This window comes from Heterodontus francisci, chromosome 22, assembly GCF_036365525.1.
Source record: "Heterodontus francisci isolate sHetFra1 chromosome 22, sHetFra1.hap1, whole genome shotgun sequence".
Taxonomy (NCBI): Eukaryota; Metazoa; Chordata; class Chondrichthyes; order Heterodontiformes; family Heterodontidae; genus Heterodontus; species Heterodontus francisci.
In genome coordinates, this window is record NC_090392.1 from 66,066,862 (window position 1) to 66,089,557 (window position 22,696).

Below are 22,696 nucleotides of genomic sequence, written 5' to 3' on the forward strand. Positions count from 1 at the left end.
ACTGAAGTATAGTTACAGGAAGTTTTTAGTCATCATCCGAATGCTAAATCATTAATGTCATAAGACAGCTAGCCTGCTAAAAGTTCATAACTCAAAAAATAGACACCAATTAAATTTAATGAGTATGGAAATCTTGCACAGAAACCTGTCAGCCCTACAGTCACCCCACAAGATCCCTGATGGGCATTAATCTTTAAAATTGTTAAAAAAATAACTTCTCATTGTTATACTGTCAGCAGGAAATGTGATTTTTATAGTCAAACCTAATTTATTTTATCTGATATTATTATGCTTAGATAAGGATGAGATACATTGTCAATGTAATGGGGTTTCATAATAGTAAGACACAGTAAAATTAATCAGTTATTTTTGTAAACAACCTTCCAAAATTTATATCTAAAATGTTGACAGATTTAAAATTGTAAATGGATCTAATACAATTTAAATAATCTTGCAGTAAATACTGTGTTGTGAAAGAGTCATTAAGTGTATATATGGGTATAACTGATCATCACAATTTCCTTCTATCTAAGATATACGCAGTCAGTTTTGCTACAAAAGTTAAAATAAATCTCTCTTTATATTAACAAAAGGACAGCTTGAAATGAGAAGCATGATAATCGTTTGGCTAGGTGGTAGTTTGCAAATAATTAGTGGAGGTGTCTTGGTGAATAATTAGCATATTAACAGTTACAAATGTGGGATTGTGCCAACACTGCTTCTTAAGTGTAGACTGGGCATGTGGCCGGAAAAACTACCTACTCAATAGAATAGACTTCTAGGAAATAATAAAGGATTTTGTTTTTTGATGAACAATTGAACTATTTATTCATTTAAATAAACTAGACGGTATTAGATATTTTTAAAGTTTGATGAATGTTTAGTTGACAACTCTTTGGAAAGGATGATGAGAAGGTTAAGAAAGCTCCCACTCCTGATAAACTTGAAAATGTACACTACAGAATCACTCTTGCTGGTGTGATTCTGGAACTCCAGGGTCAAAGTCTGTAATGAATAGATAAGCACCACTAATAAACAATAATTGGCCACAGAAGGCTTGCTTCCAAATGTCTCTTCAACATGAAAATATTGCCTTTGACATGCTGTATTTGGCTGGATGTGGTGGTCATTATTTCTGAGCATTGGGTCCATCCATATCAAAGCAAATCAGAATGGTCAGCCCTGAGAATCTAATTTCAGTAATATTAGATGCCTATTAATCTAGAGTGTAAATGTATGAAAATAATCAGTAATTGATCACAGCATCACAAAACTTTTGGCATTCACAATGATTTGGCAATAGCAAGCTCAATCAACTCCACTTTAAAATGGATAAAAATATTGTTCAAGTACATCTGGGTTTCATTTAAAGTTAATAATTGTGTCAGCCTGTATTATTTTGCAATATTGGCATCAGTTATATAATTTGTGGTGCAAGAATGAATGTTTAAATGAATCCTGTTGATGACTTCTTATTACAGGTCGATGGGAGATGGGGAAAGTGGGGTCCGTATGGGTCATGTTCACGTACATGTGGAGGTGGTGTGCAGCTTGCCAAGAGGGAATGTAACAAGCCAACCCCTGCCAATGGTGGAAGATATTGTGAGGGGATTCGTGTTAAGTACCGATCCTGCAATTTGGATCCATGCCCTGACAATGGTAAGACATTTATTAAAGACATATTGTATTGTTATTTAATCCAACTTTTAATAACTTTTACATTTTTCATGTAATGTTAGTAGATGAGGGCCATTCTGTTGTATAAATTCTATAGTACTAAGTTCATGGGAGAGTAGGAGCAGAACAGGACCATTTTACTGAGTTTTCTCCACAGTGTACTTCACCCCTTGGATCAAAGCCAACTTCTCTCTCCCTTCTGAATTGACAGGTGACAGGATGGTTTAATAGGTTAGAAAAGACACTGTCCTCTCATATTGGAACTTTAGCCCATATTGATAGCAGAAACCCTTACTCTGTGATAGCTAGGAAGTGTAAAGTTAGATCAGTTTAGATAGTTTCAATGCTAATTTTCAGTTGATCTGAATTTGTATTGTGAAGTTATCCATAATTTAACATTAATTGACAATCTCACCCAGGTAGGCCCCAAGCATAGCAAGGCCTTGGCAAATTCATACTGATGAAATATGCGTACTGTTCTGAAGTTTGAATTAAGATGCATTGTTGGAGCCAAGTAGAGGGTTTTTACTGTATCTGACTCATGCTAAACCTGACTAAGAAGGGCTTGTTGCTGATACAGCTCTTAATGTGATGTAGTTAATTCTTCAGTTGTGAAAGAAAATGTAAGGAAAATGTTCAAAAATGCTTTTGAAGATCTGAGAAGCCTAATGGCAAAGTCCCAATAGCCCTATTCACATTAAGTATTGAATATCGGATGGTGGGCTAACTGATGCAAGATTGTAGCTTATTCAAGAGATTTGAGTAATATAACTAACTGCAGAAGTTTTTCCATTGCTGTCCATAACTGCTATTAGTTGCACCAACCTTTACTTTATCACTGTTAATATACGCCTTTACAGCTGATGAGTTTGTTGTACAGATTCTTGTGGCATCACCAGAAGAGTTTCTTTTTAGAAAGACATTGATGAGCCAAGGCCAAGGAATTTAACAGCAAAAGAAAAAAGCATTACTTTTTCATGTGGCAGGTAGAGTGTGTTATACCCAGGACACCCTCTGGGTAGAGAGGCAAAAGAATATTGAGTCATTCAAATGACATTTAGATACCATGACTGTAGGAATGGTGATTTAAAAGGGCTGAATTGCCTTACTCATCTGAATTTATATCAATGAAAAATAATGCAGCGTCCCCTATTTTACCTACTTATAATACAACTTTCCTCATATAATTAAACAGTGTTACTCAGGCACGTTTCTGAAAAGATCCAATGATGAAGAGTATTTTAAAAATAAAACCGAAAGAAATTGTTTCTTTTATTTAAAAAAATGTACTTAAAGGCTCAGTAATGTTTTTAATCTCTAATTCCTTTGGGATATTAGTGGCTAATATCTGGTAACAAAAAGACTTAGCAATAATATTCTAAATCCTTGAAGCGCTGACCTTTGTTTTGTGCATTCTATCTGATGCTCAGAGGCTATAGAATGTGAGACATTTAAAAAATATCTTTCTCCTCCTCTCAATCATGATGAATTTGTGTAGGTGAATGGCAGTGGAGGACTGTTAACACAGTAATTCGGGTTACAAAATTGTACAAAATTTATACCCTGGTCATTTAAATAGTGTGAACTCTGCCTAGATGTGTAAGCTAATATCGCATCATTCCTGAAACGCTGAATAGGTTAAACTGTCTGGATCAGGTTTGTGGAGTGTTAGAAGGCGGAAGTGTTTGATGTGCTGCACACTAGCTTGTTCTTACTAAAGGTAGTGTTGGATATTTCCCCTTTTTTGCTGTAACTTGCCAGAAGACAGTCTGTGACTTCTGTAGGTATTAATAAATTCACAGGCACTGAAGGAAACATTTTCACCAATGGAAAACAAATCTGCCCACTGCAACGGGGATGTTCAGTATCGAAGGGCCAGAAAATTCTCTCAACAGTGTTGTGATAAACTCAATAATTTTTATATTCAATATCAATGATGTGTATGGGATGTCTACATGTCTCCTGTAATGTCGATAGTACAAATAATTTAAATAAATGCTTTCATTTTGTATGCAAAGTTCACCCATAACTCTCAAATTGTCTCTGTCATAAAATTGGACAGCATGGAAGGATCCATTTGAAATAACTGGCTCAGACCCAGCTAGTTCCTGTCAGTCATATAGTGATAGGTCTGTACTGTTAATAAAAATAACAAGTATGCATTTGATAAAAATATTCCTGCTCCAAAACAGCAGCATCCCTGTTTTCTTTTTACTCTGTTATTTTTAATAGTTTTGTTTAAATGGCAAGTGCCATTGAAATTGGCTGGGAGCAATTGCCTATCCTTACAGGGTGAAGGGGTTGAATTCACATATAGAAAGTAATGTCCCCATTATAGTGTAGATATTAAAATGATACAGTATCATTTTGGCAACAGTACTAGTGTACAGCACAGATGAGACTCCCCATTGCATTAGGTCATGTGCGTTGTAGTCTCTGAGAGCACTTGGAACACAACAGTATTGTGTATGTGGATTAATGGCAACATCTGCTTTACAAGTCCCAACCATTGTTCTTTCATTCACAACAATGCTTCATAATCCTCTTGAGCCTGCAAAGGCCCTGAGTTATATGCCTATGCCGTAGGATGAATATTGCCACATTATAGATGTGTTCACCTCTACTTAACCGTTTTGGACTGTCTATTTATGGTTGTCTTTGGTCTGTACTTGAATCACAGGCAAAAGTTTCAGAGAGGAGCAGTGTGAATCTTTCAATGGATACAATGTCAATACAAACAGACTTGCACCATCTGTTGTGTGGGTTCCCAAATATTCAGGGGTATCACCCAAGGACAAATGCAAACTTGTCTGCAGAGCGAATGGTACTGGATACTTCTACGTTCTTGCACCCAAGGTAAGCATATGAGATACTTTAACACCACGTGTTCACAATCTCAACTATCTAGCCTTTGGCCTTCCATTCACCATAACATTTCTGCAGCTGCTGATTTGCTCAACTGCACCCTCTCCTTTAACTTTGCCCCAGTTCCCAATAAAGCCATTATCTCTCTCACCCTGGCCATTCCCACAGTACTGCCCTCATCTCTGTTCCCTTAAGACAAAGGGATGCAGATTTGAAAGGATATGGCGAACAACTGGTTTAACCATCCACTGCCAGATGTGGCTGAATCATATAAAGCACTATTGGGTCCTGCCCTCAATTGGTAAAACTGCTCACTAATGCAAAGATAACCCCTCGCTTCTTTTCCCGATCAAGATGCAAACCACCATCTCAATCCCATCTCTCCTGTCTTCTGCACACTCGCCTCCGACAGGAAGTGCGAAGACCTCATGGACTTCTTTGTCACTCAGATCAAGATCATCCAATCAGCTGCTTCTGCACCATCCCTCTCTCCCACTAGCTCCTAACTCCCTTCATTTGCTTTCTGAGCTCATCTTGTCCTGCTCCCTCGATCCTATTCCCACTAAACTGCTGACCGCCCAGCTTCAACTCCTGTCCCCATGTTAGCCAATATTGTTCACAGTTCTCATTCTTCAGGTGTTGTTCCTCTCTCTTTTAAATCTGCCATCATCAAAAAACCAACCCTCGACCCCACTGTCCTTGCAAATTACTGCCCCTACAAAAGAAAGAAAAATTCTTCCTCAAATGATTTACCATCCAATACTTATTTTATTTCCATACATTGAAGAACAATAAACCTGGTCTGAACTGAATCCGTCTTGAACAACCCTATTGTATGACAGCAACACTACCTTTAGGGAGAACAAGCTGGTGTGCAACACATCAAATAATTCCATCTTTTAACACTTCACAAACCTGTTCCAGACACCTTAATCTATTCAGCGTTTCAGGAATGATGTCGGCTTGGCTTACACCCCTGTACACATCTAGGCAGAGTTCGCACTATTTAAATAACCAGGGTATAAACTTGTCAACCTCCCTTTACTCTCCAAAGTCCATGAACATGTTGTTGCTTCCCAAGTCCTTGCCTCCTCATCCTTCTTGACTTGTCTGCAGCCTTTGACTTGGTTGACCACACCATCCTCCTTCAATGCCTTTCCACTGTTGTCCAGCTGGATGGGACTGCTCTCATCTAGTTCCATTCTTCTCTATCTAATCGTAGCCAGTGTATAACTTGCAATGGGTTCTCTACCTCCTCCTACACTGTTACCTCTGGTGTCCCCCAATGATCTATCCTTGGCCCCTTCCTATTTCTCATCTATGTGCTGACCCTCGACGACGACATCCAAAAGCACAGAATTAGTTTTCACATGTACGCTGGTAACACCCAGCTCTACCTCACCACCATCTCTCTTGATTCCTCCACTGTTGCTAAATTATCAGACTGCTTATTCACCATCCAGTACTGAATGAGCAGAAATTTCCTCTAATTAAATATTGGGAAGACTGAAGCCATTGTTTTTGGTCCCCACTCTAAACTCTGTTCTATAGCTACCGACTTCATTCTCTCCCTGGCAACAGATTGAGATTAAACTATTCTGTTTGCAACTTTGGTGTTATACTTGACTCCGAAATGAGCTTCCGAGCACATATTCGCACCATCACTAAGACTGTAACATTGCCTGGCTTTGTCCCTATTTCAGGTCATCAACAACTGAAACCCTAATTCATGTCTTCATTACCTCTAGTTTTGACTATTCCAACACACTTGTGGCTGGTCTCCCACGTTCTACCTTCCGTAAACTTGAGGTTATAGAAAACTCTGCTGTCCGTGCCCTAACTCGCACCAAGTCCTGCTCACCTATTATGCTTGTGCTCACTGACCTCCATTGGCTCCTGGTCAAGCAACGCCTTGATTTTAGAAATTCTCATCTTTGTTTCCAAATTGCTTCGTGGCTGCACCCCTCCCTATCTCTGTGATCTCCTCCAATCCCACAAACCTCTGATATATCTGCAGTCATATAATTCTGCATCTCCACTTTTAATATACCACAATTGGTGGCCATGCCTTCAGTTGCCTACGACCTAAACTCTGAAGATTCCCTACTGACATCCCTCCACCTCTCTACCTCACTTTCTGCCATTAAGTACTCCTAAAAAATCTACCTTTTTGACAAAGCCTTTGGTCATCTGACCTAATATCTCCTTATGTGGCTCGATATCATATTTTGTTTTATAATGCCCTTGTGAAGCACCTTAAATATTTTATTATATTAAAGGTGCTATATAAATATAAGTTGTTGTATTAAGAGCTGGGCACAGATGAAATGTATAATGTTGGAAGCTTATTTCTAGAATTGTAGATACTTTTTGGAAGTTTTCTAACTTTGAACTGTCATAGAAAACTTTAACAACTTCCTGTTCGTAAAATTCCACCCCTATAATATTCTAAACTTATTGTAATAATATAAGATTAACAATGCAAATTCATACCTATTTGTCATTCAATTTATTGCTTGAAGGACATAATGTAGGTTTCCTTGTAACTATGGGAGTCCCATCTGGTATTATTAGTAATGCATTAGGTGGAAGAAGACCATTCTTCCATCTAGGCTACTGTTGCAAACTTCTCATTAGAGTTCTTTACCATGCTTCTAGCACTAATAGCTGCCTAAGAACATAGGAAATAGGAGCAGGAGTAGGCCATATGGCCCTTGAGCCTGCTCTGCCATTCAATAAGATCAGGGCTGATCATCTACCTGAACTCCACTAACCTACCCTATCATCATAGCCCTTGATTCCCTTAGAGTCCAGAAATCTATCGATCTCACTCTTGAATATGCTCAACTACTGAACTTCCACTGCCCTCTGTGGTAGATAATTCCAATAATTAACAACTCTCTGAATAAATTTCTCTTCATCTCAATCGCAAATGACCAACTGCTTCTCCTGAGATTATGACCCCTCATTCTAGACTCCCCAGCCAGGGGAATTAACCTCTCAGCATCTACCTTGTCAAGCCGCAAAGACGTTTATATGTTTGTGAGGTATTCTCTTTACTAAAAGGAATTCATCCAATCCTTATTTTAAAACCTGCCATGGCTTTCTTTTCCATTAGCTCTGCTGGTAATCTGTTGCACAATTCTATTATCCTCTAAGTGTTGGCTAAATTTATGTATAACCTTGATTGGGCCACACCTGGAGAACGGGATGCAGTTCTGGTCCCCAAACAGCCAAAAGGATACTGAGGCACTCGAGAAAGTGCAGATGCTACATGAATGGAGAGGATGAAACTATCAGGAAAGATTGAATAGGCTGGGGCTCTTTTCTCAAGAAAGGAGAAGGTTAAAAGGAGACCTGATTGTTTAAAATTATGAAGAGCTTTGATAGGGTAGAAGTGGAAAAACTGTCCCAACTTATGGATGAGTCCAGAATGAAGAGACACATTTATAAGATAGCTACTAACAGATGAAATAAAGAATTTAGGAGAATGTTGAGAAGGTGGAGCTTGCAGCCACATGGAGTGGACAGCATTGATACATTTAAGTGGAGACTTGATTCATACAGGAGAGAGAAGGGAATAAAAGGATATAGAAGGATATGGGGGAAGGGTGGGATGCAGCAATTAGACTGGGATGAGGCTCATGTGGAGTATAAACACTGGTATAGACCAGTTGGGTTGAATGGCCTGTTTCCGTGCTGAATTTATGTAATTCTATGTAATTGTCTCAATCTTTTCAATCAGATCTATAACTTTCTCAAAGGAATCCAGTAGACTGGCCAGATGTGAGCTACCCTTTCTGAGCCCATTCTGTCTTTCTCTAATGACCAGTACTCTCAAAGCGCCACACCTTCCATCTGTTCAGGTGTTTTCCCAAATTTTATGCTGGCTTCTCCCGCGTCCTTTAAATTCACTTAATTTTAATCCTGACTTTGGCTAAAAGTGTGGGCGCTTGGGCTTAATTCCACCCTGTGGATCTGGGTGAAATTTTTTTTTCCTCAAATCCCCTCTAAACCTCCTGCCCCTTACCTTAAATCTATTGCCCCCTGGTTATTACCCCCTCCGCTAAGTGCTTGGTTTCTTTACCTTATTACACCCTGGTTGTCATTGCACTGGATCTGTTTTTAAAACCTGATTTTCATTTTAGTTAAGTTGGAGACTTTTATTTCCATTTCTATTTTATTTTTTACTAAAAATCTGGAACCGAATTTGTATTTTTAAAAATATTGCTCTTTTAGCACTCTTTGATAGGGTAATATCAAGCTCAGTCACAAAACCCAACACCTTAAAACAAAAATCTCTTTATTACTTCATCCCAGATAATATTAGTCTATCCCTGTGTTCCCCTTTGCTTACATTATCAACCTGGCATTAGAAGCCGGGCAGTAGAAATGTTTTTTCAATTATGCCTGAATTTTACTGGACGACATGTCAGAAAGTTATTTCCCATTGTTCACTAAAGGTAGCTGGATGTGGGCATCACTGCTAAGAGCAGCATTTATTGCCCATCCATAATTGCCCTTAACTGAGTGGCTTGCTTGGCCATTTTGGATGGCTGTTAAAAGTCAACCACATGGCTGTGGATCTGGAGTCATATATAGGCTCGATTGGGCAAGGGCAACCGATTTCCTTCCCTAAAGAACATTACTGAATTAGATAGGTTTTTATGACAATCCAGTAGTTTTTATGGTCACCATTACTGATGGTAGTATTTTATTCCAGATTTATTTAATTAATTGAATTTAAATTCCCCAGCTGCTGTGGTGAGATCACTATTCCAGGACTCTGGATTACTGGTCCAGTAACATAATGACTATACTTCTATTGCTTACAATCTATTAGCACCAATGCTGTTTGGAAAATCCCTTTAGATGGCAGCAATATAAATGTCTCTTTAACATGGTGTTCATGTCATTAATCCATCATAAGGCCACTTGCACAATTATAGGCAACTGCTGAAAGGGAAGCTATTTTTTTAAAGATAGACCAAAAGAAGAATTAGTTCCTGACTATCTGTCAACACCAATCTTGAAAAGCTGGAGCCCAGTCTGCAAGCGTTGAGACATAAAGTCACTGATGGTTCATAATTCACAATGTCTTCTCAACACCCAGGTGGTAGATGGAACTCCATGTATGCCAGACACTTCGGCAGTATGTGTCCAAGGAAAGTGTATTAAAGCCGGGTGTGATGGAAGGCTTGGCTCCAACAAGAAGTTTGACAAATGCGGAGTATGTGGAGGTGATCACAAAAGCTGCAAGAAGGTTTCTGGCCTATTCACAAAACCCATGTATGTTTTTCTTTTTTCTGTACATTTCAACTTGACGTTTTAATGGAAAAATGTTATTGTTTATGCGCAGTGGTGGCGAGAAACAGCCAGCCTGCCCCAGGCTAATCAAAGCCCTTAGGTGGCCACTTAAGGGCCTCTGCCCACTGCCACAGGGATTTTACCCATGGCTGGTCGAGCAGCTAGGCCCAAGAGAAGCTGTCTGACAAAAGCAGGTGGCTCTCAGAAGGCCTGGGGGGAGGGGGAGGCCTCATGATCGGGCACCCTGTGCCCGACAGAGGGCTGCCCCCGCTGTCCCAACCACCCCCAACACGCAACACCACCACCCCCGTCCCCCTCTCACCCCAGTCAGCCACCCTTACCTCACCTGGGCCCGAACAATCACTCCTTGGTTCCGGGGCTCCCCGACATCATCTTCATTTTGAAGCTGGGCTGCAGTCGCAGCAGTGGTTACCACTCCCGGTGGCGCTGCTGGGACTAACAGCTGTTAGCCCGCTGATTGGCTGGCAGCTCTATTAGGCGGGACTTCCTGCCTCAAGCGGGTGGAAACCTACTTGCAGTCTCAGAACAATTAAAGGCTGGGGAACTGCAAAATGTGGGTCGGATCCCCAGGCCAGGTGGAATCGGATTTGTCACCGACCTTTTAGTCGGTGGACAACTCCCGTCCGCCAAGGATAAAATCCCAGCCCATGTTGCAAAAGATAACTAGTGATTTCCATAATTAGGTACATAATCCTGATGCAAGAAGAATGATGTAGTCTATGCAAAATAATTTTCATAGTGACAGGATGCCCATTAATCCTTTGGAAAATCCCTAGAAAGTGAAATGTGTTTGAAGATTAAAATAGAACAAGTAAAAGTATGTTCATGGTGTAGCTTTGGTTCTGCTCCCTGCTGTTGTCTGTAGAGATTAACAGTTGCCCAAAACACATGTTGCAGTGCTGTAAAATATTGAACCACCAATGTGTAGCTACACTACTCTGGGGGAAACAATGGCTGGAATTTTCCAAGCCCTTTGTGGATGAGCTGGGAGGTGAAGGCTGGCAAAATGGTGCGGGAAGGCATGGTGTGGGGGGGAGGTGGGGGGGGGGGGGTTTAGTGTCTGACATCTTACCCCCGCCATGCCATTTTGCCAACGGTGGGAAAGTTGGCGACTTGGATACCTATCAGAAGGTCAGTTGAGCCACTTAAGTGGCCCTCACACCTCCACAGGCATTTTGCCCACAGCGGGAGACTTTGTCACCATGTGGGGAGACCGCCGGGTGAAACCTGGTAGCCACCCAGTGGATTTCAGGGTGGGGGTGGTGGGAGGTTTGTTGGGGGGGGGGGAGACCCTCCTTTATGGGCACTCAATGGCCCACAGAGGGGCACCCCAGTGACATTGGCACCGGTGATCCCCTTTTCCCCACCACCCATACCCCCCCACACTCCCAATTTCCGGGGCCTGCCTGCCTGGACCTGGCATCTCCCAAGCCCACTTACCTTTCTTCAAGGGTGCCCGGTCATTGAACCACCCTCTCCCTCGTGTAGCAGCCTCAGCAATAGCCATCACTAGCAGAATTTATGCTGGAGAATAGAGAAACGGCAGAGAAGCTAAATGATTACTTTGCGTCAGTTCAGTGATTTCTAATTGATTGTAATCTGGGGGGACCTCAACAGTGCACCTTCTGGAGAAGTGTAGAATCACCAACAGCAACCTCTGGATTTCCATGTTTAACTGCACAAGCGTGGACTCAAGAAGTTGTCAATTTCAGAGGAGTAATAGTGTTATTACTCCTACAAAATCAGGTCATTAAATGAAGCAAACATTCAAGGAAATGTGGTTTATTGGCCTTTATTTTATTGTTTTCACCTGAGGTTCTATTTCTTTTGTTTGTAGTAAAGAGTGTGTTCACTTCTTGTAAAGTATTTAATATTAAACAGAATGGGTAAAGAGCTCTGTTGCTGAGGTCTGATTGAATAACTCTCTCAAATGGCATCACTTCCTGTCCCCCCTCAATCTTCCACCAATTGAATTGTTCTCACTCGTAGCAATATGTTTAATTGCAGATGTGCTATAATTTAATAGTCATACTCTTTGAACATGACAATGGGAGTTCAGTAATTTGCATTAGAACAACTTTTACACCGTAAAATGTCCAAATAACCTCACACAGATGGAAATGTAGGCGTAGAGAAAAGCTAAGGGAGGCGATAATTCGGAAAGGTTTTCAGGAGGCTTTTTAGGAGGTGGCAACCCAACAGATTTAGAGAATGTGTTTGTGTAGTGTCACCAAAGGTGGAACAGAGAATAGTTGAAGGGGAAAGATGCTCATTAAATATTTCATTACTTAGCTTTTGCTTTATATTAAGTCTGCTGTTTTCTTTCAACAGACATGGGTATAACTACATTGTGACAATACCAGTTGGAGCCACCAGTATTGATGTAAAGCAAAGAGGATACAGAGGCATGACCAATGATGACAACTATTTGGCAGTTAAAAATGAACACGGCAAATATATACTGAATGGACACTACATCGTTTCTGCAGTGGAGCGGGACATTGTCATAAAGGGAAGCTTGTTGAGGTATAGTGGAACAGCAACATCTGTTGAAAGCCTTCAAGCTTTTAGACCCATCCAGGAACCATTGGTCATTGAAGTCCTTTCAGTTGGAAAAATGACTCCTCCTCGTGTTCGCTATTCCTTTTATCTACCGAAGGACAGCAAAGAAGATAAATCTTCACATAATCTCAATAAAAAAGACACAAAAGGAATCTTGCTGAACAATGACAGTTTGAGCAAATTAAATAAAATTGATACAAGGCAACCAGATTATAAAAGAACAAGTTATAAATGGGTGGTACGAACATGGTCTCAGTGTTCTGTTTCTTGTGGAAATGGATTGCAACATAGATCTGTTGAGTGTGAAGACAATCATGGTAAAATAGCATTTGATTGTGATACCACCCAGAAACCAGAAGTCATACGGCAGTGTGGAGATTCTTGCCCAGTGTGGGAGATTGGCGGATGGTCACCATGCTCAAAGAGTTGTGGCAAAGGCTTCAAGAGACGTATCATCAAATGTAAAGCTGATACTGGGCATGCTTTGCCCAGAGAACACTGCAGTATAAGGAAGAAGCCACAAGAACTAGATTTTTGTACTATGAGACCCTGCTGAGAGCCATCAGTGGACCTTATTTCAGATTGAGTAGTCTTTAGAAATGGCAGGTGATCATTGGTTTCCAGCAACCTTTAGTGAAAGTTATATCTGTTGCACCTGAACCCAAATGGAATATTCAGAAAAGTACTACTCCACATTGGGAAAAATGGAGACCTGTGATGCATAATTGTGAATGAAATTACCTGAAAGTTACATGTTGAAGTTTACCTCTGAAATTTGTAAGTTGGTATTAAACTGTTTTGGTGACTTCATTGACCATGTACTAATGTAAGAAGTGATGACTGCCTATTGAGCACTTACACAATGCAGATTGTCACCAAGTTGGAAGCAGTCAAAGATTTTAATGGGGCTTGGTGTTTTATTTACCACTAAGCGCAAAAAAATACAGGGACCAGTGTAGGTACAGCTGCAATATTATGCAGGGATATATGCCCTAATGTGATATATTGATGGTTCAATGAAAAAAGGGGTGACCATCCTTAACTTCAGAGATATGGAAGTTAGTTTATTTGTAAACGGGCAATTTTATGTGCTACTTTATGAAATATATTAGGTAGATAACCTGTTGTTTGTGAAATGTATTAGAATATTTTACCCAGTAAACCTATAGTATGACATGCTGAGTGACGTTTAGTCAAGTTTAATTGGTGTCATCAGTTACAAAGTGTTATGTTCCAACAAAACTGTATTAATGAAAGTAAAGTAGAACATTAGGCTTGTGGTACAGTTCTGTATAAATATAACCACATTTGGATGTTATCCGAAACTCGATCGTTATGGTGTTGGTAGCTGAGCCTGTTTGTAAAATGATCTTTTCCAAGTATCTCTTAGTAAACTACCATGTTTTATAATGTAATAATTTATTCTGAGAGGGACAATATTCCGTGGTGCATAAGTCATTTTCTGTTTGCTGGTAACATTATTTATTGTGTGTACTGGGTTCCAAAAGCATCAATGCAAAACCAAACTGACAACTTAATAATTCTGTTTTTTTTTGTGGTAGGATTGTAATTATGGTGCTATTTGTTTTGTCCACATTTGCACATTTTATAACCTTGCCTGTAAAAATTTGTGATAATTTTGGAAAATTTTCAATTTATTTTACAAAAAAATGTTTGAATTGTTTCATCCTCCCCATTATTGTAATGCGAATGAGTTGCTAAAACTGCAAGGCCACCTCGTATCAATGGTTTGTTCCATTTCCCCCTTTATATTGTGGTAGTGCTTCTTTTTAAAAAAAAAACACAGCATATATGCCAAACTCTGTAACCCTTTCACTTGTGTTCTGGTTGGGAGGGACTGCAGTTACTGTTCTTCCATCTAAAAGATGGTTCATATGTTAGTGGGATTTATTTTACTCTTTTGCATTTTTAAATTGCAGAAGGCATAAATACCGTTTATTGGCTGTTATGTATACCATGTATACATCTGTTTAATTGTGCACAAATAAAATTGTAAATATCTATGAATTAGTAGTCTTATTGGTTGTTGAGGGCAAGTATATACATACAATGGCAGTTTAATTGAAGTTGCACAAGAAGAGAAATATTCAATTGTGATATTCACTGGTAGTTAGTGTTTGATTAAAGCTGTAGTGTTTTGTGGATATCTTCACACCAATGGTGAGTGCACTGGTTGGTAATATCTCTTATGATAAATAACAGCAAAAAAACTTAAACTCAAAAGCCTCCTCATAAATATCACAGCATTTATTGGAAAGACTAACAGGAGTGATTGCACAAGCTGGCTGAGGATTCCGATGATGGTTATAAACAACTTTACTTCACTCTTGAGGCTTATGCTACCAACAGAGCCCTTTAATGAGTTTGCAGTCTTCCGATCACTCCCATATTTTCATGACTTCTAAATGTTTGGTTACATTTTCTATATATTCTGTATGAGTTCCAGTAAATGTTTGTTACAACAAAACATTCACTGAAGAGGGTGGTAGAAGTTTGGAACTCTCTTCTGCAAACAACAATTAATGCTATATCAATTGTTAATTTTAAATCTGAAATTGATAGATATATGTTAACCAAAGGTATTGAGGGATATGGGACAAATATGGGTATATGGAGTTAGGCTGCAGATCAGCTATGATCTCTTTGAATGGTGAAACAGTGTTGAGGGGCTAAATGGCCTCCTCCTGTTCCTAGAAGTTAGAATAGTTTATGGAGCATATTACAAAATGAAAGGCTAAACAAATATTTTCTTAGTTACTGTAAAAACAAAGATGTAATATCATTTTATGTAGGTTTCTATGACCTGTGGCGATAGATGCACAAATCGTATAAAATGAGTTTTTTACTACTTGGACATTGCTTATATCCTGATTAAGTACTTGCTGTAGGCATTTTTAAAATATATATTCAGCCACTTCATCTTGCATCTCCTTGTGTCTTCCAAAGATGCTGACTTTTACTGGGGTATTGGTCCACCACCCTTGGCACCCTTCTGGTACCTCACCATAGTAACCCTTGAATACTCGTGAAAACACCTAAACACTTAGAAGATGGAAGCCATCACCTTCAATCCCCACCACAACTACGATATTCTAATCACCAATTCCATCCCCTGCCCCAATTAATGTAGTGGGCTGAACCAGATTGTTTGATGCCAAGCTAAGATTCTAAACTCATATTCTCTCCAGCACAAAGGCTGCTTATTTCCACTTCATTAACATTGCCCACTGTAGCCCCTAGCTCAGTCCATCTGCTGCTGAAACCCTTTTTCATGTTGAGTCATGTTTAAACATGACTATTCCAATACCACCCTGGCCAGTCTCCAATCCTCCACTCTGTAAACATCAATTCACCTAAAACTCCCTGATGCCCATATTTTGGTCGCATTCCACTCTGTCCTTGTTGATCAACATTGACGACTGATTCCTCATGCCTCAAATTTAAACTTCTGATACCCATATTTAAGTCTCTCCCTATCTCAACCTCCTCCAGCCTTACAGCCTGTTCCCCAACTCTCTCCCCCTCGAACTCTGGCTTTTGGTATAGCGTCCCGTCCCTTTCTCCGACCACTGGCGGCTGCATCATTTGCTGCCATAGGCCCACACTGAAATTTGCTGCCTGAGTCTCTTCACTTCTCTGACTTTCTGTCCTCCTTTAAGACCCTTTAAAGCTCCAACTCTGACCAAACATTTGGTTACCCCTCACTGGGGGGAATTTTCCCAGCCCTTTGGAGGAGGGGGCCTGGAAATTTTGAAAAAAAGTTATTCAGGCCAGTTTACTGGTATCTTCCCACCTCCAACATTTTCCCAAGGGCTGGTTAGAACCAATGCTAGCAATCCATCTGCAGCAGGATGCCAATTAAGTTTGTTGAAGATGTAATTATCAGCAATTTTCACAGCACAAGGCTAGTTTGCCTGTGTCGCATGGGCCCCTCGTTGTCTCAACACTTGAGGAGGCACCTGCACAACAGGAGGCCAGGGCTGTGTGAGATTTCAAGGATTTTTAATGTTCACTCGCAGAAAATGGCAAGGTTGACCTATTCCCATTACAGAGCCTTGTCATTGAGTGAGGATTTTCTGTTGATATCTCTGATACAGCAGTGGCAGCCACTCCCCTGACAATGATAATGGCTGGAATTTTACCGGAGCCGTCCACCGACCGAAAAATCGGTGGCAAACACGCCATTGGCCTGACCTGGGGATCAGGTCCACATTTTGCGGTCCCCAAGCATTAAATTGGTCTGAGGAGGGACTTCCATCTCATTGAGGCAGGAAGTCCCACCTAATGGAGCTGCCGGCCAATCAGAGGACCGGCGGCTCTCTGTCCCAGCAGCGCCACCGGGAGCGATGGCCACTGCTGGGACTGCAACCCAGCCATCACAAAGAAGATGTTGGGGAGTCCCGGAATGAAGGTAAGTTTTTGGCGCCTCGCTGGAGGTGATTGGTCAGGCCCTGGCGAGACGAGGGTGGTTGAGGGGACGAGTGGGGGTTGGTGGGGGGGCATGTTGGCGGTGGTTGGGGCAATGAGGGTGGCCATCCGTTGGGCACAGGGTGCCTGATCATGAGGCCCACCCCTCTACCCCCCCAGGTGGCTTCTCTCGGGCCTGGGCCACCTGACCAGCCATGGGTCAAATCACCGTGGTGGCGGGCGGAGGCCCTTAAGTGGCTATTGATTGGCTTGGGGCTGGGGGGCTGTTTTATGCCATTGCCATCCTCTGTAAAGTGGCGCCGGAGGCGGGAGCAGGTCGGGAATGGCTCCCCGAGCCTCATGCTCCATTTTACGCCCCCCGTCACACCTTCCCCCTATTTGGGGGGGGAGGGGTGTAAAATTCCGACCAATGTCTCCATTGTGTTCCTGCCAATCCTGCTGCTTGGTCCTCAGCAGTGACAGAATGGGGGCTGCTGGCCACCCTTGCAGTAGGCTGCACTGTATCCATCTCAACCCGTCCACTGTCCCTAACTGGATGGCAAATGCAGAAACAGCCTGCGATTTGGCTGTCTCCCATAAAATTAAGCTGGAAGGTACGCGGCAACAGCAAGTGGGGTTGGAACCTGAAAATGGCCCCGCCGCATGAAAATTTTCAGTCTGGAAGGTTCAGCCCAATGGGCTGGATTTTAAGCAGCCCTCACGCGTGATCTGTGGCAGCAGGGCACCTGAAGATGGCTCCAGATGTGGCCCGCCACGGACCTTGACGCTGGCAGGGTCCAACCCGATCCTCCAGGCAGTGGTGAAGCTCCGTGGCGGCAGCCACTGCCGCTGGGTGATGGGACCACAATTTAAATATTTAAATCAATAAAATTAATTAATTTAAATATACTCACCCACAATCTTTAGGGCCCGCTGCGATCTTCAGATCTTCAGTGTGGCGGCTGGCACTCCTGCGGCTTCAGATACCCGTCGGGGAAATGAGGCGCAACACTAGTGGGGAGGGGTGAGGAGGTAGGCTTGTCAGTGCGGGAGGTGGGGAATGGGGTCAAATACATGTAATGGATGTAGGGGATGGTAGGAAGGGTTGAACCATAAACTTTGTGCAGTTTGGGTGGGAGGAAGGTCAGATGTAAAGGTATGTGTTTTGAGGGGGAGGGGGGAAAGGGCAAATAGTTATTGCAGTTGTTATGGGGGAGGGGTGGGAAAGGCACATAAGAACTTTATTTCATTGTGGGGGAAATTTCTTTAAAAATTTAAATAAGCTGGTAGGTCTGGCTGTCCTTTAAAAATGGCGCCAGCTCCTGCACAGGCAGCTGACGCCATTGCCAGGGACGGACAGCCTACGCCCTCCACGTGATTTGTGAGGCGGGGTGGGCTACCACGACTATTTAAGTGAGCCACTGCACTTAAGATCGCGGCGGCTCCTTGGCGTGCAGCCTGCGCGGGTAGTCCACCATTTTTAAGCTCGCCGCCACGGCAGGCTCATAGAATCCAGTTCAATGTCTTCTTTTTGTGACTCGCCATCCGATTATTTCAGATAATGCCTCTCTGAAGAGCTATGGGACATTTTCCCGCATTAAAAATGCTATATAAATAATTGCCATGGTTATAGTAGCAGTAGTTACAACAAAAACAGCTGCAACTACAGAGATATTAGATACAGAAATGCTCAAAGCTTCAGCACACCTAAGAAATACCAAAAATGCTAACATCAACTGGAGATCATACCATACTGATATTTCCCTCCAAATAAAGCTAAAATTATTGATGATGACTTCACAGTTTCTTGCAGCACTTCAGTTAGAGTTGAAAGGATGAAACATGCATAAGACAAAATCATCAGCAGCAAAAACATGTTTATGTAAAAGCATACTTGCCAGATGATGTCTGCCTATTTTTTTTGTCTATCTCTCACTGAAACTAATAAACTTACCCTCAGTAGTGACTTGTTCCTCATTTAATAATGTTTCGATTGAAATTGAGATCTGATTTCATACATATTTCATAAATATTGTATTGTTTAATATAAACCACACTTATTTACGGTGGCATGATTTCTTGAAAAGGAATCAGCATCCCTGAAAAATAATTGACAGGATTTTGTTTTAATAGAGCTTTGTAAACTTACTGTTCTGGAGTTTCCGTTCAATTGTACTGTCTTATTTTGGTGCAATTTCCCCCAATATCGGCTAAACCACCGCAAAAGATTGCTGATTTTTGAGCACAAATCACGTTGATCGCAAATCAATTTTCAGCAATCTTTGTGCTAGTTTAAAAAAATTCACGCTCGAAGCTGGTCCCACTCACAAAACAACCCACATCCCCAGATCAAATCAATCACCATTGAGAGTTCCACTAATTGCGCTCATTTGCAGGACGTTGAGGAGACTCTAAAAATTAAGCTGATTCTTTTAGGTGCAAGGACTGTAATAGGCACATTTTAAAAGATTTTGCATATAAGTTTTCTAATTTACGAAAACGTACTGACTACTGTATACCAATATAATGAGCAAATGGTTCTGCATTTTAAAAAATCATTTTCAATTTAAAATCAGATTACTCATAGGCGGCAGACCAGACCCTCTGATTAAAATAATTTTTTGTGATAAGTCCTTTTTCAGCAGTATTAATCACACTGCCCCAAATTACCACTCTTGCATAGATCAAGCAGAAAATTATGATCTAAAACTCTGCCCAATTGAGCTGGTTCATGGCAGAATTTGTATTTGGCAATATGCAAATGAATTTGAGTTGAACTTGAAGAAACGAGTGCTTCTCAAAACTGATACAATTTTGGGTGCATTTTGTGCCCAATTTGTCGATTGCGGCCAAAGCAGAATTCATTTCACAGTGCCTTCATAAAAACAGCGTCACTTTGCTTGCATAAAGCATCACCATGATTTTCAAATCTCAGCTCCTCTGTTCCAGAAGTCAACTTACTCTAACAGATAACAAGTATGGGAAGTGGACACCGAGATATAGAGCTGAATTTTCCTTGCCCCATGGTGGGAAGGGGTGGGGGGGTGGAGGGTGGTCTCAAAGCCCAGGGGAAAATTCGGCCCATAATGCGGGTGATTTTCAACTTCCACAAAAAATGGGCGAGAAGTTGTCAGTGGGGGCGTGCCACCCGTCCGATGTTGGTGTCGGGATGCCTGTTATCATTTTTGGGTTCAGGACTCATTTGATTGCAAAATGATGCCCCTGCTGCAGTTAACTGGTTGAGGGTGGCGGAAGAACAGCCTGCTCCCATATTGAGCTGACTGAAAGATCAAAAGTGGTCAGGGGCAGAGCTGATTCAACAGGGGGTGAGGGAGGTGGAGTCAATCATGGGATAGCAGCTGGCTGCAGTATTTTTGTGGAACCAGTAGGAGTGCCTCCTCACAAAAGCATTTTTGGGACTTCTCTGGATGGACACCAGTGGTCCCTTTAAGAACATTTGTCTAGGCCACTTAATGCCTGATATGAATAGACAGAGCATGTGTGGCCTGAAAATTACTACCGTGAAGGACTCTGGTTTGCATATAAGCAGCTCCCAACAGAAACAGGTGGATGGGCCACTTGCCCATTTATAGGCCTGCCTGAAAATTGGATCAAATGAGCCTTGATGTCCCCAACCCCCCTCCCTGACTTTCAACTGCTGGTTTTACTGAGCGAAGACTGTAGATCACTGAGGTCTAGTCTAAGAACCTTTTGTATGGTGAGGTAGCCGGGGCCAGACAACCAGTGGGGCACCCAAAGATCCGCTTCAAGGATGCTTGCAAGCATGACATGAAGGCCCTAAATGTTGACTATCGCACCTGGGAGTCACTAGCTGATGAAAGAGGGAAATAGCGATACAGCAGCTTGGCAACAGGAGCCAATGTCAAATACAACTCACAGCGTCACTCGGCAGCTTCACTTGTGGCAGAACCTGCCTCTCAAGGATTGGCCTTCACAGCCATCAGCAAAAGGGGCACCAAGAGAAGACATCCACCTGAGTGGATTGTTTGCTGCGTGTTCATCTTCTTTTGTAGATGGAAGGATGTCAACCAACCAGTCTATGGCTATATTTCTAGTTATAGCTAGTAGCTGTTTTCCTATATAAATCTATAGATACAACCTAGTTCTACACAGGAAAACATTGTTTATGTGGCTCTGGTATTACTATCTTTGCAAGTTGAAATGCTTAGAAAAAAAGTCAATATTATATTTACAAAGAAAATAAAGGAAATTGTATTGCTGCATTTGCCATGGTCAAAAAGTTTACTTTTAAAACTGTTTTTACTCAGTTCTCAGTGCTTGAACTGCTTTTCCAAGTTGAAGAATTATTAATACCACACCTCTGAGCTGATTTATTCTATATTTTTTGTGTTATTTAAAAATATTGCAGTGTGTTTTTAGGATCCAATTTTTTTCTTGTGGAGCCTAGTGCTATAGTAAGCAGCTTACTGCAGAATATGCCATATTCTAATGGCACACAGCATTATATTTCAGAGCGACATATTGTGCAAAATCAGGACTGGATCTTGCCCACAACATCAACGAAACAATCCGGTCATTGAACATTTTCCTTTATTGCCGGTTAGGGTTGCTGCCAGGTTAAACAATTACTCACTGGCACCAATGCTCGCAGTTTGACACAGAAGAGGTGGAATAAGGCAACTAAATGCAGGTGAGCAAAACTTTTTCTCTATCTAACTCCTATTCCCTACATGGAAGATATAAAGGCAGATTTTGTGAGTTTATGTCCCCAGTGCAAAGCTTTGCCCAATTGCAACACGTTTAAGAAAGTCTAACGTACAGGCCAACAAGCTGTGCAGAATTTTCCGCCCATTTATAACAACAACAAATATAGTAACTACAACCTAGAAAAAAAATCCCAAGCTGCTTCACCGAAGAGCAAGGAAAAGCAAGAGATTCAGACGGGTGACTAAAAACTGAGTAAAAGAGATGCAATTTAACAAGAGCCGTCAAGGAGGAACGGGAGCTGAAGAGGCTTCAGGAGGTAATTCCAGAGAGTGGAACTTAGGCAGATAAAGGTAGGGCAACCAATGGTAGTGTGAATGAAGGGAGAATGATAGAAAATTCCTATCTGCAGTTACATCGCAAACACCAAGAGGATTGCCTCCTGTTGTGCAAGGAGGCAGCAACAGTGTTGAGCATCTGCAACAAGGATACGCACAGTCAACCTCCACCATAGGCAGGCAAGGCCACCTTCTCCCTCCAGTTTTCTGTCTTTGCTTCCTTCTAGTCTAGTATAGAGATGATCTGCACAATTAGCTAATGTGCTACCAACAGATAAATCAAACAAATAACTAGCTCATCGTTGAGCACTTTTATCTCCTTTTCTACTGAATCGCAACAACACGGTCGCCCAATTTCACTGCACGACTGGATATCTCAAACCACAGAGGGTTACTGCTGGCAGCCATCTGGGCAGCAGATTCCTGCTCCTTGTCCGGCACCAGAACTTGTTCCTCCTGACCTCTGTAACCCTGCATAGTGACTCTCTTAGTATTACCTCTTCAAGCTTGCTAACTGCATCTTCTAGGGAGTGTGTGGCTCTGCTGCTGTTTGGAAAAATTGGTGAGACTGATACAAGGTAATGTGACGGACTATCTTGTTGTGGTCTACTGACAGTTTTGACAACCTTCTCTCCTACACCTACCACAGCTTCAAACAGGCTGCATTGCATTGTACCATGTGTGATATTTTTTATGGTTGTTTATGCTGTTATGTGTCATTGAGTGAGAAAGGCACAAGACAAAAAAAGAATCCCATGGCACTAGCAATCATATTAGGAAAAGTCTCTGGCTTCACCTTCCTCCATTTCCTC

General features: G+C 41.5%; 1 protein-coding gene across 1 annotated transcript in view; it reads left to right on the plus strand.

The window, feature by feature from the left end:
* Window positions 1-14,439, plus strand: part of LOC137381400 (A disintegrin and metalloproteinase with thrombospondin motifs 15-like) — a 43,689-nt gene extending 29,250 nt beyond the window's left edge. The window contains exons 6-9 of the mRNA XM_068053942.1: window positions 1,482-1,659; window positions 4,358-4,533; window positions 9,656-9,831; window positions 12,202-14,439. Coding sequence (XP_067910043.1) covers window positions 1,482-1,659; window positions 4,358-4,533; window positions 9,656-9,831; window positions 12,202-12,988 — 1,317 coding nt within the window. The 3' untranslated portion in view covers window positions 12,989-14,439. The remainder of the gene's footprint in view (window positions 1-1,481; window positions 1,660-4,357; window positions 4,534-9,655; window positions 9,832-12,201) is intronic.
* The last annotated feature ends 8,257 nt before the right edge of the window (window positions 14,440-22,696 follow it).